The 16,972-nt window shown below is 37.8% G+C and overlaps 1 protein-coding gene across 1 annotated transcript in view; it reads left to right on the top strand.

Annotated features, from left to right (window-relative positions):
- Positions 1-1,052, top strand: part of BEND4 (BEN domain containing 4) — a 49,741-nt gene extending 48,689 nt beyond the window's left edge. The window contains exon 5 of the mRNA XM_044682202.1: positions 835-1,052. Within this exon, the coding sequence (XP_044538137.1) occupies positions 835-1,052 (218 nt within the window). The remainder of the gene's footprint in view (positions 1-834) is intronic.
- The last annotated feature ends 15,920 nt before the right edge of the window (positions 1,053-16,972 follow it).

Below are 16,972 nucleotides of genomic sequence, written 5' to 3' on the forward strand. Positions count from 1 at the left end.
GGCTACGTACTGTCCAAGGACAAGTCTAACTAAGGATAAAGACAATGATCATCAGCAGGTTGACCATGATGCCTCATGAAAAGGATAACAAAAAATGAAATTTAAAAAAAAATAAATTTACTGATGGGAAGAGGAAGTTCAATATTTTAGAGCCAATCTCATTTTCAAAAATTTAAGTAACAAAACATAAGTACATAGAATACAGCTCAAAACCAAATTATAACCCATAGTTCAGCAGTTTGAAATGGAGAAGCTATCATCTCGACTCTTCCATACATTAGTCCTACTCTGTTGAAATTTGCAGGTGTGTAGCAAGTAAAAGAATACCACAGTATCCTGATATTGCTTTTAGAATTACTAAAATGATGAAATGTGTCAAAATGAGAATGGATACAAACAATGGATTTAGAAACCTATACCCATACTGTTTTTAGGAGCATACTGCCCATCGAATGAATGATATTTAATTTTTTTCTTCAAAATTTCCTTTAGGCTTACTAAGTTGAAGGGGGTAGGGGTAGAGAGAAGCTGGTATTTCTGTGACTTACTTACATGGTTGAATTTGTATTTTGCATGTAGCCAGATAGATTCTTATAGGAATAAACGAGGCCCCACAAATGGCATCATCATGGCATTTCATTGAATTTCCCATAAAGCTTTTCCCATAAAGCCTCCACTTATACAGTCATGGAACTGCTATTTGTCTAGTTTGCTATGAGCTCTCAGTAAGCAGACCCATTTTCTTTTGCAAAGATCAGCTTCCTGTTGTTGTTTGTTTGTTTGTTTGCTTGTTTTGTTTTTGTTTTGTTTTTATTGTTGTGTGCTTTCTCACAGAGTTCATTAGGATGCATTGTACTTCCAACCCGGATTGGTGGATGCCATCAGAGGAGCAAATAAATAAAGTATTCAGTGATGCAGTTGGCCATGCCCGGCAAGGACGAGCTGTGGGGACTTTCCTACATAATGGCAGCTCATATTATGAAGGGATTGAGCATCAGCCTTCACAGGATGAAGTCTTCAATAAAGGTTCCCAGGATGCAACTGGAGATTGATGGAAATCAGAGGATATCTATTCCACTGTAGCAGCCAGCCAACTAGAGAATACCGATTGTGAGATGAACTGTTAATATCAATTAGGAGTCCAAAGCATTTCATATTCAGTCATACTTTTGACACCCTACTTTTTCACCCTCTTATTCTAGTGCCATGAGTCCCAGATAGAAATCCATTTCAGGGTCAGCTTGGGAAGACTTTATGCCTACTACAGACTTTTCAGAGTCATTAATGGAAAACTGCAGTTGGTTTCAAATGCTTTATATCTAGACTGTCAGGTGGGGAATATAAGTGGACTTACAAGAAATCTTTCTGAAATCATTAAATGCTGCCATTAAAGTTGGCTATGTGATCTCAAAGTAAATGTTGCTCAGTATTCTTTCCATAGGAGAGGGTGGAGATTTTCATGATTGTTTTAAGGTAAGTAATATTTGAATGATCAGGACATACATAAATTAATTCAATGCTTTAATGTCAATAAATTCCTTTTTTTCTTATAGATTATTGAACTCCTAATCTATAACAGCTCAGACAAGGAATACTTGGCTTAGTAGGCTATTCCTGTGCTAGCAAAGTGCAATATTTTTTAAAAGAACATCAATCTGCAAAATACAGAGAACACAGAATCATCTATATAGGCATGGGTTATTTGCAGTCAGTTCACACTCAGTCATTTTTACTGATACTCCATCATGTTGACATAGAAGGTACCATGTCATCTCTGGAGTTTACAAAAACAATAATACATTTTGTCCACTCAGCAGAGAATCATTCAAAAGTCATCTTTCAAATGTCTGAAATTACAGATTCATAGAACCACTGTTTCAGACACCTTAAACAAGGCTATGTTTACACAATCCCAAAATAATTGGTTTAAAAATGGAAATTCCAATCAGTTGCTTGGTCTGCAAGTGTGCCAAAAACTGGCTTGGCTCATTCTTTTCATTGAATCGAACAGATGTTCTGACGTCATATAGAAATAGCTTCGATGCCATTCATTTTTTTATGCAATAAGATTTTTAGCACTTCTCCATGAAATGTTTATTTTCTTTCATGAATTGGCTTCTGAGCTCTTGTGGATTTATGTAAAACTTTAAAACTTCTATCTATTCCTCCATTTGTTCCACCAACATTGACCAAATTGTATTGATATGGTTCTTCCTCCATGCACATTTCATCTATAGAGCTACGTGTGTGAAACTAAAAATGTCTTTGGAAACTATTGTTATAAAAAAGTATTATATAGATGCTAGAATAGTTACTCCTGAGGGCTCCAGGATCAGATGTCAAGAGACACTTCTTTTTTTTTGAAACTATGCCAGATGATTGCATTTCTTTATAGGAAGAGTGGTAAAATGGCAGCTTTTACTGATTATTAAAACCATTCATGGGAATGGCTACATGAAACTGATGCCACGTATATTTAATATGGGTATGTCTTGCACACAGTGGACACTCAATAAATATTTGTCAAGTGAATGAAAATGTACATGTCTGTATTTATAAAATATTGCCTTGCTGGGTTTTTGTCTAAAAATTGCCCTTTCTCATTCACTCATTCATTTGTTTATTCATTCAACAAATACTTATTGAGTATCTGCTATGAGAAAAACACAGGGTGAGGTATTTGCTTCTCCCTGTTTCTTTTGCTATGATTTACAGTATTATTTCATAATTCTGAGGTTTAATATTAATTTTATTGTTATTTATATAGACTGTTGTTGCCAAACTTGTTAAAGGATATGTGATAGGACATGCAATGTCACAATCGAGGCATATGGGCCAGTAAATTAAAGGAGAGCCCCTACAAGATACTGGTGCCTCTAGGTACCTACGTAGACAGTTGGCAAAGATGCCCATGTCACTATCCATCTTAAAAACCCACGGAGGAAATATACTTCACATTTTGAAGAACGTTAGGGAATTGTCTTGACAAACCTTTCATCGGGGATCTAATGACTGTGGGTCAAATAGGAAACCAAACTGAAAGCAAACAGATGAATTAGCATGTTAAAAAAGACTGAAATCTCACTGTTGGGCAGCTTTAGCTTCTTAGGCTACAGATTGGATTTTTATGACTTTTCAAGCTCAGTTGCAGTACAAAACCAATCAGCAGCATTCTGCACCAACCTAGGATAGATAAGTAAAGCATTCACAAGAGAGAGGGGGAGAAAAAGAAGGAATGCAACTGACAGCTTTTATTATTGGAATAAGAAAATATTCCATGTTCAAGGGCAAGGAATAAGGCTAAATGACCAAATACTTTTACAATTTTAGGGAAAAAAAATTCCTTTTACACGAAACTACAGGGTCTCTTATCTAAGTAAAAAGCAAGTAGTTGTGTTTATATTGTTTGTTAATATTTTGTTTCTGCTTCCCTAGGAGTTAGGGCCTTTCTAGTATTGGGCCAAGAGGTGATTGAGGAATTAATCCATCAACATGTTGCAAAATGATTGTAGTTGCTGTTTTCCTCCACAAAGGCTCATTCAAAGATCTGGGCCATCATTATTTAAGGATAAACTATTGGCCAGGAAAGAAAGCCACCATGTTTGCATCATCATCTTTCTATTACATTTGAATAAGTTCTATTTATTTGGATTGACAGAGTTCAGCATTTCCCTTCACTATCATTTCCAAAACAAATTTGCTTTTTCTGAAGGAGGAACACTTGTGACCAGGAAATCTCTGGATTGTTAGTTTTATTCTGAGCAAAGTGAAAGAATCCACTAAATAGTTTCCCTAACTCCACCTTGAAGGTCTTGAGCCTTGCTGGTCTTGAATGAATGGGGATTGTTCCTAGGTATCCCCTGATCTGCTCTGTCAGAAATCTGTATCTAAGTACAAATTAGGATGGATTGAGGCAATGCTATCCATGTGTCAATATGACTAAAAAGATGTAAGGTGATTGACTCATAATTATTTCAGTTTTCTGCCATCACCACAGCTTGGAGCCTGTTGAGGCTTTCACTGTAGGCATTACACCAACTTTGTTGGGGAAAAAAGAACCACTATCTCTTGACTACTACATTTAAAGTTGGTCTGTCTGCCTCTTAGTTCTTGACTTTCTATATTAGCTCTGGAATAGACTTTGAGGTGCTTCTTGACCAAATCCCTCATTTTGTAGATCAGAAAAATGAGGTCCAGAAAGATACAGTACATCCATGATGGTTTTCTACTTTTTCAGTGGTTCCCTAAACTGTTTCTTCTGCCCATCTGACACTGACTGCCTCATTACACCCACTTAGACATCTATCTTCTCCAGAAAAGTTTGATGGCATTGAGCATCCCTTTCAATGGTGCTATATTACTTCATAGTTCTAGAACCTCAAGGCCAGTGATCCCATAGTGCCATTTAAGTTTATTTTTTTAAGTACAGCTCAAATAATATTAACTTGTTAAGATGTCAAAAGTATTACTATAACTGATACAAATATCATAACCATCAAGAAGGTTAGCCACATTACTGCCCTAGGGACCTCTATCTTGGCTTGGAATTTGTGTTAGGGATCTGCTCTTGTCTTCCCATCCTCCAAAATATAATACCAGGTTCTTTGTTTTGGTTGTCTATATCATTGTTCAGCAGTTTTAACATCACACCAGTTTTTGGGCTTCTTCAACTTTACTTTGAAACTCAGATGGATCTGTAATTTCATTAGTCAAAGCATTCCTTCCACCAAGAAGAATTCATCCCATCCTGGATAATTTTTGTCTGTATGTTCCCATAAATCCTTCATAGAGTATCCATCCAAAACCCTGAGACCTTCCTCTGCTTCTTTTTATATGTGTGAAAGGATGAGGGTGTAACTGTGTAGTCTTCTGTCTTATCTGTTGTCTTTTTCTCACCTATTTAACTCTCCCACTTCTTTTTTCTGGGCAAATATGTCCTTGATGATGGTGAAAGTGCTTCCCAGACCTTAGAGCACTTTATAAACCTGCATCATTTATACCACTTCTTTCATACAGATCTTGTTGGCAACATGCTACTTCCTATTTATCTCTATCACGTGTCATTTTTATTCATCCTTTAGGCTATTTGTAATTTTGAGTCTTCCAAGCTCTTGGTATCCCATGCATGACTCACAGCCATCTAGCATCACCAGGAGAATCCTAGTGTTGAAGAGATGGCTTTTTGTAGAAGTAAGTCTTCCTGGATCCCAAGCTGATCCTCCACTGGCATTAAATAAACCAAACTAAGCTGTTCTCTGACCTAATCAGATCATCTCAGAGGTAGTGTGGTCAGTTCTTGGCCTCACATTTTAGGAGGGTCATCAAAAGGCTGCAGAAAATTCAGAAGCAACAAGGAAAGGAAAATCCTACCATGCAAGGTATTAGGCAGAAAAGGTACGTGGGCTTCCCTTATTTGGAAAGTTAACATGAATGTAGTGTTATGGTCTCATCGTGCCCTATATTTTTTCCTGTCTGTAGCGTGCCCAAAAGGGAAAGCCTTTGTGGGCTGAAGACATACTGCACTGGATGCTGTTGTGTAAAACCTTCACAGGACTTTGGCAGGGATCTTGTCAGGAGAGAAATCATATATCACAAAGATACCAAAAAGCTTTTAGAACTGAAAGAGGCCCCCGGGAGCATTCAGTCTAATTCTCTTATTTTGCAAAGGAAGAACCCAAGGACCAAGCAGAGGCAAGACTAGAATCCGGATCTCCCAAATCCCAGGGTTCGAGAGGCTTTCCACGATGGCATACTACCTCCCTAATAATTACAGCAGTTAGTCTGGGGGCCTTTTGAGGATGATGGGTTCAAAATCTTGTGGATATTTTAGTATTTCATCATTGTGGAAAAATGCCCACTCAGCTACCCAAACAACTCTTTTTTCTCTCTGCTTGAAAATCCCAAAAGATAGAACTTACCATCCTGTTTTTCACTAGAATAGTGACCTCCTCCAGACATTTTCTAAGTCCCTATTGTCACATTTTGTATCGCTCTCTCTGCTTTAGAGCAGAGGTGCCAAGGGTGGCCTAAACCAGATTAAAATATAATTGGGAAATGTTGGACGAGATAAATAAAAATACAACAGCATATGATGTTAAAATGGAGTTTCCTAAATGATCCCATGATCCAGTGGAACTAACTTTTTTTTTTTCTTGATCCTGGATATCTGTGGCATTATCATCAAATCAGATCTGATGCTGTTCCAATTGTACCTTTAATGGTGATGGCTATCTGGTGAATGTGTCTAGGTAGACCAGTCTATTAAAGAAACAAACAAACAAAAAAGAGGAGCTCATTTCTCCAAAACATAGGCATTCGATGTTTGGCAGTTTATAGAAGAGCTGATCTTCCATTTCTATTCCCTTGCTTATTCTAACAAGTTGCATTTCCCCTTCTATTAGCAAGAGAAAGGACTATGAATATAGTCAACAGGGGCATCATACAATCCAATAAATTGAACAGGCTAGCAATATACCATACAGCTAAGTCCTGATTAGGATAAATAATGAATCCCTTGAAATAGTCACATGCATTCAAATTGGCACTATTTGAAGTCATAATTATGTAAAACAAGGTAATTGGTTCTAGGCCAGTGGAAATATGCTGTGGAAATTTGAATAATACAACCACTTCATGGGATTTATTATAATTCACACTAATCGGGACCTGGATGTATTAAACAGCTGCCAGCTCACCAGTAGCAGACAGTGCCTGGTTACTACTATTTCAGACAAGTGTATATTCACTTCCTGCATTTGGATTCTTGTGCAGTATAGACTTTAGGACCTAATCTAAACATTATCAACTACCTCTTTAGGTTCATTTTAATTTGACCAGCTTTAAAAAAATGCTTTTGTTGCTTTAAATTTAATTTTTAGAGGAAAAACTCAAATTCCTAACTTCATTTCATTTAGTGAGAGAAAATCCCATGCTCCCTTCACAGTACAGATCTTCTGTGGTAGATTTTGGTGGCACTTACATTCAAATTTTTAGAAATATAATAGAAAATAACTTTGCACATATGATGCAAGTCTTGCTGGTGTATGTTTAATGTGGTTACATTTGCCAAATCTGCTTGGTGAAACGTCTTCTAATAGAACGCTTAAGTCAGAACTCTACTGTAAATGTGTCTAAACAGCAGTATGTATCATTGATGATGTATTTTTGTAAACATTGTGATGGTTTCTTTCAAATGTATGAGTATGGAATAAAAATAATCATTTCACTTGGAGTTATGTCAAAAAGTATCATACAGTTGATCACAGACCTCTACAAAGTTGCCTATTGGGTTAACAAGTGGGTAATGTAGCTTTACTGGATTTAGTGGTGGAAAATGGGGTTGGTTGACTCTCTTTTTCTCTCTCTCCCTCAATCTCTCTCTCTCTCTCTCTCTCTCTCTCTCTCTCTCTCTCTCTCTCTCTCTNTCTCTCTTTCTCTCTCTCTCTCTCTCTCTCTCTCTCTCTCTCTCTCTCTCTCTCTCTGTCACACACACACACACGCACACACACACGCACACATACACGCACGCACACACGCACGGCAAATCCCCTGAATAGGTTAGTTTTGTTCTCTAAAGTAGTATATTTGGAGAACTATGTTAAAGTCATCCTAATTATGACCCCTCAATCATTTCCCTCATGCTCTTTCATTGCTGGTTAAGATAAGGACTACATTTCAAATGGCACAGAATCTCTAGGTTTGATTGAGAATATATATGATATTCAGAAACCTATCCACCTGTAGATAAGTACCCACATATCTAAATGGACATATCAATCCAGCTTGCCCAAGTTTCACATCATTCTGAACCATTAGACCCAGTGGCTCTAAAGTGAACAAAGCCAAATAAACGAGCCTCCCAAGTGGGATGGTAATTTGGTCACCTTCCATAGACTTTCCTTGTCAAAATTCTCCTCTGTCTCCTCAATATCTCAGTGGGATAAATATTTTATTCACTGTGCTTAGCTAATCAAAGGTAATTAACAGTCACCTTTTCCTAAAATCCCTTTTGATTTTGAGGCTAAGAGCATGCAAAATAAATTCAGTCCTCACCAATAGACCAGCTTCTTTGAAAACTCATAGGTCTCTACATGAACTACAACCTATGTAAAAGCCCATAGTAAAGACTGTGAGAATTAGAGAATATTTCAAGGAAATAAATGATTAGACAAACATAATGAGCCTTCTCATCATCATGTTCTGCACAGTTCAGCTAGCCCAGGATCCCAGTCACACAAACCCAAAAAGCAGGAGATAAACTGCAGTTCAACAAAAAACAAATTTGTTTAGAAAAACTAATCAGCACTGACAGAAATCAGAAAGAAGCCTGGTTTAAATTGCGATTTCTCTCATTTCCACATTTTCCCTTTCTTTTAGTCTTAGAGTTGACTGGAGTCAGGTTCAGAAGGGAAAGATTTTTCCGTGTTTGTGTCACTGTGAGCACTGCCCTGGAGACTTTGTAGAGGATCAATCCTGATCTATGATTCTTTCCTATCATTTGATTTTATTGTCACTTTGGCTTTGTTTAAATTATGTGGGGAAAAGAGATCTACAGTCGAGACCTATAGGTGACCTATAAGGGCCCACGTTGTGGGGCTTGGACTTTACCAAAATAACATGAACTCTGAAGAAAGTTTCCAAGACATTAGTCCAACCAAACCCTGCACAATTTAAACACTGCCTTGGTCTACCTTCCCTCTCTGTGATTTCATGTAGCAGCCCCAACACTGGTGCCAACATGCCTTTACTCAATTTTTTATGACAAATACTTGTGGAGAAACTGTGATAAAACCATTGATCCTAATATTTTTATTGTTAACAGTGTAATTATTTCTCTATGAATAATTTCTATTTGATTGTACTGTGTAGTGTAAATGCCCATTAGGGATAGGTAAATACCAGGTACCGTACAACTGCAAGTGCATAGTGTAATATAGACTAGAAAGGGGTTTTTTTGTGAGCAATTTCTAGAGAAAATAAGAGTTGTTTTCTATGTGTTAGTACATTTCTTTCAGTAATTTGAAAATGTTATAACACTTTTTTAAACCTCCAATATTTTTAATTACAAAAGACATTTGTTACTAGAATTTGCTATTTCAGGTGTTCCTCTCTAATTTGAATATTGATTTGATTACCTCACAAACCTCTAGAATGCCATGTGTTCTGTTGAGAAAAAAAATGCACAATAAATGTCAAGACTGTGGTTAATGCTTTAGCTTTTCTTTAAAAAGTTCCCATGATTCCCCAAACTGTATCTACCATTTAACTCACCAATATATGGAGCTTTTGATCCTTTGGATAAATGATGTGCATATTTCCTTCCCTCTTCTCACAAATAGGGTCTCCAGAATTGCCACTTAAGGTCCGAAATACTCAGGGTCCACACTTTCACTCAAAATGTTGGCTTACAAGACACTACTTGTGTGTTTACATTTTCTCTATCAGCCAGAAGACATGATTATTTCAAAGCCAAAGTATTTAATGAAATAATAAGGAGATTTGCAATAAAATATCCTTCCCCTCTCCACAAACCTAAACTGCAGTCTCCCACAAATATACACACAGTTGGGGGGAGAAGTGAGCACACATGGAGATCACTCACTGGCACCCACTTGTGGAGAATAGTCACACTTCTAATACCGTGGGACTACTGATGCCTTCTGGTGATGTCCTACTGCCCTTACTGAGCCTGCTCCCCCACGGTGGCTTCTCTGATGGGTGTGTGGCACTGCTGATCTCATGGGGAAGGCTAGCCATGTAGCTTCCATTGATCCAATTGGAATAGTGGTCCAATGGTGATTTCCATTTAGGCAGCTCTCCAGTAGGTGCATTTCTCTCTAAGGACCATCTGAGTGTTGCTTTGGTGCTGCCTCGGTTGAAGCCCATAGTTTCAGTTCTCTGCTATTGGGGTTCTTCTCTTCAAGGCTTCCCGAGCCATCTAAGTATCAGCACTCTGGAGTACAGTGGCCAGAGTCTTTACTTCAAAAGGGCAGGCTGGTATCTCTTTAGTTACAACCACCACTCACAAATCCAGTCAGGGTACTCGCAGGCACTGAGATTTGGTCTTTCTTTTTGATTCCTAAATCCCAGAAGAGATCAAAGCTTTTGGTTACTGGTTACTCACTAAGGTTGGGTAGATACTCCCAAATCCTTTTAGGATTAGATTTCAAATAAAATCGACCCTAAACAAAAAGTAAGCCAAGGGCCTCACCATCTTGATTTTGCTTATCTTTTGGCAGCAAAGCCTGATTGCTGCCCTGGTATTTTTTGGCCACCAGAAAAACCTCTGTGCTCTTTACCTCTTTATGAAAGGGAAGGTCTCCTCCAGGAATAGGAAAGCTCAAGACCCATGGTGGAATCACCTGAGCAGAACCCCACATGTTTCCTTGACCATTTGAGTGGGACAGGAAAAGGACCAAAGACATTTTAATTATTTGCCTTGAATTAATGAACAAAAAGGCTCGTGCAAACATCAGACTGAAAGGCAGTCATTTTCTCAAGAGGAAACATTGTGTCCAAGTAGTTTTCAATAAAATTCTTGTTTCTTTTTATGTTCACATCCTATAAAACCCAGTTCATGTTTATAGTCAATATACTATTAAATATACTAAGTCGGGAAATACCCATTACTAGATTTAAAACTTCTCAATGCATACAACCAAACTTATTAAGCAAAGAATATAAACATTGCCCCTTTAAGAACAAACTACCAACCTGCTTCTTGGAGGTTCCAGGAACCATCTTAAATCAGTGCTCACAACTAAGTTCCCTCTCTGGAGCAGCTGGGTGGCTCAGTGGATTAAGAGACAGGCCTAGAGATGGAAGGTCCTGGGTTCAAATCTTGCCTTAGATACTTCCAACTTGTGTGACCCTGAGCAAATCATTTAATCCCATTGCTTGCCCTTGCCACTGTTTTGCCTTGGTACCAATACATAGTATTGATTCTAAGGTAGAAGAAGGTAAGGGTCTAAAAAAATAAAAAGGAAGGTGTTATGAGGAACATCCAGGAATGGATGTGCACTAAAATGTGCACAGACCAGCAGCAGTAGGGTCAGGAAGGCACTGATGCTGAAACCACAATACTTGAGCATCTATTTTAAAAAAAGATTCAGCAGATCTTTGTACATCAGGTGTCTTAAAGGGACCTGGAATAGTTTATAAGCTCCATCTGTGACCTCTCCTATATTCTGATTTCCTGCTGCGATAGCCTTTCCAGGAACTCACTGATGGTCTAAGGATCTGCATCTCTTTCCTCCTTTGAATCAACAGATGGTGATGGTGATGCTATAATTTTAAGCTTGTCCATGGGTATCAGACAGTTTCTCGAAGCTCTATTATGCAGTTTTCTCCCTGCTCTTCTAATGCTTTCCAATCAATGGCTTTGGTTTCTTCTAAGAGTTTCTTAACTTGTGCCTTAAGCAGCAGATAGCAGTTAAGCAACAGTTTGGGGAGGAAGAGATGAGTTATTTATGAATGTGTCACCTGTGCCATTAGCCCCTGTGCTAAGCACCTTATAAATACTATGTCATTTGATCCTCACAACAACCTGTGAGGTAGGTGGCATTATTGTCCCCATTATGCCATTAAGAAAACAGGCAGACAGGAGTTAAGTGACTTGCCCAGGATTACACAGAAAGTATCAGAGGCCAGATTTGAACTCAGGTCTTCCTGACTTCAGCCTAGCACCCTACCCACTATACTATCTAGCTGCTTATCATTCAATGGGCCAATATAATCTATCTGCAGACTGTTCCTGGTGCCCCACCTCAGTTGATAGATCTGGGGAGCAATTTCAATAAATGATCCAGCCTTCTAGCAAATAGGTAAGAGTAGTGTTACAGATCTTATACTCCTTCCCTCATACTTCAATCCATTTTGTCTTGTGTCTGTTTCACTAGGATTCTATCCCATCACTATCTCCCCTTACCTCTGCCTTAGTTTGCTAAAATGATCCACTGAAAATCTAATGACTGGCTCCATCTGAGCCACCTATAGCACACCATCATCTTCCCTAAGCACAGAAAATCCAAGGCAAGAGACTGTGTTCTGCTAATCTTCTACCTTCTGCTACCAGTTACAATAGTTTGGGCCAGAATCTAAGCCTAATTAATCATCCCTAAGCCTTTAACCTCCTCATGATCGAGCCTTGATAGATTCACCACCTGAATGATAAATTCTTAGTAGCTAGAAAATATCCCTTTCTTCCAGTTTCTGAACAAAGTCGTTAGAAATTTGGCCTAGTTCAGCTCTATTATAAATTCTGGTTTGTGAACTAGTCACTACATCTTCTCCATCCTCAAAAATCTAGAGATGGGTTAGAGCAGTGGTTCCCAAACTTTTTTGGCCTACTGCCCCCTTTCCAGAAAAAATATTACTCAGCTCCCTGGAAATTATTTTTTTTATTTTAATAGCAATTAATAGGAAAGATAAATGCACCTGGGGCCATCACCACCCCCCTGAATTGCTGTAGCATCCACTAGGGGGTGGTGGCACCCACTTTGGGAATCACTGGGTTAGAGGATGTGAGACTCACCAAAGATTATCTAAATCCTCATCCGTCTGGCAGGTGGATCATTTGACCCCCAGTCAAATGGATCATTGTTCCTTATTTGCCTTTTATTTACAGTTTTTACTGTCCTATATCTAAAAACTACTTGACATAGTTACTTCTTGCAGAACCCACAGCATCTTTATTGCTTTTATTGTCTCAAGCCATTTTCTATTTCCATAGGGAAGAGACACTCATTTCTGTAATATAATGTCTATGTTTTCTCTCCTAATTTCTTCAGTAAAAAATTCTTGATATCTTATAGGGGGATATTCTCTGACATATTCCAGTGGTTTCAGCTTGTAAAAGTCATAATAAGTCTTCTGGTCACTGAGCATTAATCCCTGTCTTGGTCACCCACGGTTCTTGGAGGACTTCCAGAGCTGCAATCATCTACCACTGCACCTGCTTATGAGTTCCCATTTTATCTCTAGGGAATCTGAAGAGATGAGGCTAGTAGGATGCTTTCTCTTTCCATATTGATTCGATATCCCAGATTCTTTCTAACATTGCTTTTCTCAATCTGGTACCCCTTTTTTTCTAAACCATCTTCAGAACTCCTTTTCTTTTACTCCATTGAGTCACCCTTTTCCAAATTGCTGCACTTTTCTTACACAATTTAAACTCATTACAAAACTTTACTTTTCCTTGATCAGAGCTGAAACCCCAAGGTTTACACACAGCTTCTCATTGTGCCAAATAAACTATCTGCAATTTGTTTTCTTACTGAAAAACTTGAAGACATATGGTCTATTTTAATTCCTTCTTGGGTGACTTTGCTTCTAATTTACCTTGGCAATTAAATTTTATGCCATTGACAGAGGACCATAGTGGCTGATTAAATCATCATCCTAAAGAGAAATTTTGCCTTTTTAGTTTGAACAAGTCTTTCTTTAAAACCTACAGAAAAGTTAATAGCTGCAATAGGCCATTCTTAAGGTCCAGAAAAGACTTCCACATCTCAAACTGAAAAACGGCATGCTTCCCCACTCCCTTCTGCTTTTTTTTTTAAAAAAACTCTTACTCTCTATCTTAGTAACAACTCTAAGACAGAAGAAAAAGGGCTAAGCAAATGGGGTTATGTGACTTGCCCAGGATCACACAGCTAGGAAGTATATTAAGGTCAAATTTGAACCCAGATTCTCCTGACTCCAGGCTTGAGTATCTATCCATTGTGCCACCTAACTGCCCCCTTCTTTCTGCTTTTAGAATTACAAGAGATAAATCATTTAAACTGGCTTTCCCACCATAATTTGGAAATACCCATTAAAAGGATTATACATCATTCACAATTCTAGTCTCTTTAATTCTCAATATCATAAATTTCTGCAATTGGGAGAAAGATCTTCCCTTTTGTTCCCAGAAACAGGAACACAGAGATGGGAATATATCCTTAGAAAGGTTTGAAAGGAAAGAAATTTCTCACTCTTTTCACCATTTCCTTTGGCTGATCAAACTACAGTGAAAAGGGCAATTGGAGTTACCAAAACATAGAGCAGACACAATGTTGACACATGTTCTCTATGTTACATGAAACAAATACAAATAAAGCATCATGCACACTCTCACATCTCAAGACAAAAAAAGCAAAAAAATTAATCTCTTTTTATGGCTCTGAAGCCCTTTTACAGATCTATACCACCTTTGTCAATAAATGAAACACAGTGTCGCTCATACCCTATTTACTGTTATGTACGACTAACTCTTCTATCTGGTTATATAGTGGTTCCTGTGCCAGGAAACACTAGATGTTTACTTCTCAATGCATACAATCAAACTTCATAAATCAATCAATGCAAATAATACAAACATCACTCCTTCTAAAAACAAACCACCAACCTGCTTCTTAGAAGCCCTGGGAAATGTCTTAGACAGATGCCCAAGATAAAGCCCCCTCACTATTACTCTAGGTTTCCATCCAATATGGTCCTCTGCCTCGCAAGTCGCTGTCCATCAGCACTGACCTCAAGGAAACAAGGGTTGCTCCAGTCTCAAGTGCAGGGCAAGTAGGATTCTGTCCTAGACACATCACAGGAGCAGGCTGATGGGTACCATCCTAGAACTATCCTTACAGTTCTAGCTCTCAGTGCTCTATTTTTTTTTACTACATAATTTGATGGGTAGTTTTATTATATAAGCTCTTAATAAAATTGTTCATCCTATGTTTTGATTGGCGGTCTGTCCTATAGAGGGGCAGGTATACTGATATGATTATCAATTATTTAAGAACATATACCTGTTGTTAACTAGATCATGCCTTACAAACTTATCTAATTATCAAAAAACAACTTAAAAGAAAACGACTTATTAAAAACTACGAAATAGAAGCTTAAAACAAAATCAAGTAAGCTGAGATGATACTTATTCTTACCATTTTGTTACAGTATAAAACTCATTCTTACTATACACACACATACGTACACACTCCCCAAGCATTGTTCTGGTAAGAGGAGGGGGGGGAACCTCATCTTTCTGCAGCTGCTACTTGTGACCTTTGAAAAATGAACAAATGTTGATTATGAATGGTTTTCAGGCAGCAATCTGAGCATTAAGCTTTGTAGCTGTTGCTAAACAAGGTGTTGATGTGATGGCAGATTCCTGCATTAAAATGTCACTCTCGAACATCTTATGTTTTTATCTCACTTAAATCAAATATTGTTTCATAAAATCAGGGTTTTTAATCTGAAGAAAATGTAAAGGAAAATGCATTTTATCACAAAGGTATTTGCTTTTAGGAAGAATATGTATGTATTTTTGGTTTGCATTTTTTAAAAATACAAACTCTAGGTAAGCTGTGTAACAAGGAGTTTAGATAATAGACAAAACTGTCAGAAATACTGACTGGAACCCGTGGGGTTACAAATAGTTCATCTGGAGGCCAAAAATTCACAAGGATGATCCAGGAATGGAAATAGGAGCCACATTCTGTCTGGTATTTGTGGCTCTGGTTTTCCAACCTTACCAAGCAATAATAGAGCTAGATGAATTAAATAATTTTAAATGCAAAGCTTTAACAAGTAGTTTGAGATGTATGCAGTAGCAAACTTAGTACAAATGAATTTTTGGAAAAGCCTCTTGAACTAATGAAACTAAAAAAATTTCTAGGATACATATGTTGCCCGCGTAGGTTATGTGTATGTTCCACATGGGTCTGTCTAAATGTAGTTCTTAAGAATGTGTGAACATCTGATACCTCTGGAATCTCAACCACCCCACTTCAAGGGGAACTTTTATTTCTGCCTAGAGAAAAGCAGGAGAATAGAGCCACGTGACTAACTCACTCTAATCTCTTAAGAAAGAGGATATTAGACTAGAATTATATCTGTTCACCTCATCCCTTCCCACAAATATTGCTGCTCTAGGGAAAAGGAATTTTCAGGTTCAAGCTGCTTTCCCTATCTTTCCCTTATTAAGGGAAGAAGTATCCCCAAGCTTGACCCTTTTCCACCAAATGCTAGTTATACAAAGACTATCACAAATAGAAAATAATGAATAGTCATTTGTCCAAGCGGATAGTAAATGAAAATAAGAGAAAGTATATAGATTAGAACATGCTAAACAATACACAGAAAGAATAAACTCTCCCACTGAGAGAAAGATATTTTAGCACAAACAAAGTTCCCAATGTCACCTGAGGGGAAATTATTTGAAGTCTCTAACGAAGCAAGCTGAACGTGTAGACATCTGAATCTTCTCCATGTTGACTTCTTTCCCAAATCTTTCTCCCCTTCCACAGGCCTCTCCCTCAAGTGAGCCCGGAGCCTCTGGTACAAAAGTCAAAAGATTTCTCTTCTCTCAGGTTCACAACAATTCTGATCCCCATTCAGGCACTGACCAGAGAATAATTCTTTCCAACAGTGAGGAGAGTCTTAAAGCAAATGAGCCTAGCCTGAAACCAGGTTTGGTTTTTTTATTTGTTTGTTTCTTTTGTTTTATCACAACTGAAGCTTTAAAATGGAATATTTAGGAATTTAGATTTCAGGTAGAATTAGGTACAAGTTGTAGCCTGTAGATGGGTGGCATCAAAACTGTGAAATAGGTGGTAGTTTTAGGGAGGGAAAGACACATCTATGAAATTGGCTAGACAAAACTTTAGAGAATATGATTTAGTCCAATTTGCATTAAGAAGGAAAAAATTTATTACATTAAAAATCTATCCAATTTTTAGGAATCTACTGAGTCATAGGCTAAAAGAACAATAGAAGAAAGGAAGGAAGGTGCAATAGGCAGAATCCAGGGCTAGAGACCAAAGATAATACACGTGACTTTGGTAAAGTTAGATAATAGTTAATATCTATTTAGCACTTTAAGTTTACAAAATTTTTTACATGTAGTATTTCATTTGCTCTTCACAACCACCCTCAGGAGATCGGTGCTATTATTAGTCCTACAAACTAGGAAACTGAAGCAAGCATACATAGACCA

The sequence above is a fragment of the Gracilinanus agilis genome, chromosome 6 (genome assembly GCF_016433145.1).
Source record: "Gracilinanus agilis isolate LMUSP501 chromosome 6, AgileGrace, whole genome shotgun sequence".
Lineage (NCBI taxonomy): Eukaryota > Metazoa > Chordata > Mammalia > Didelphimorphia > Didelphidae > Gracilinanus > Gracilinanus agilis.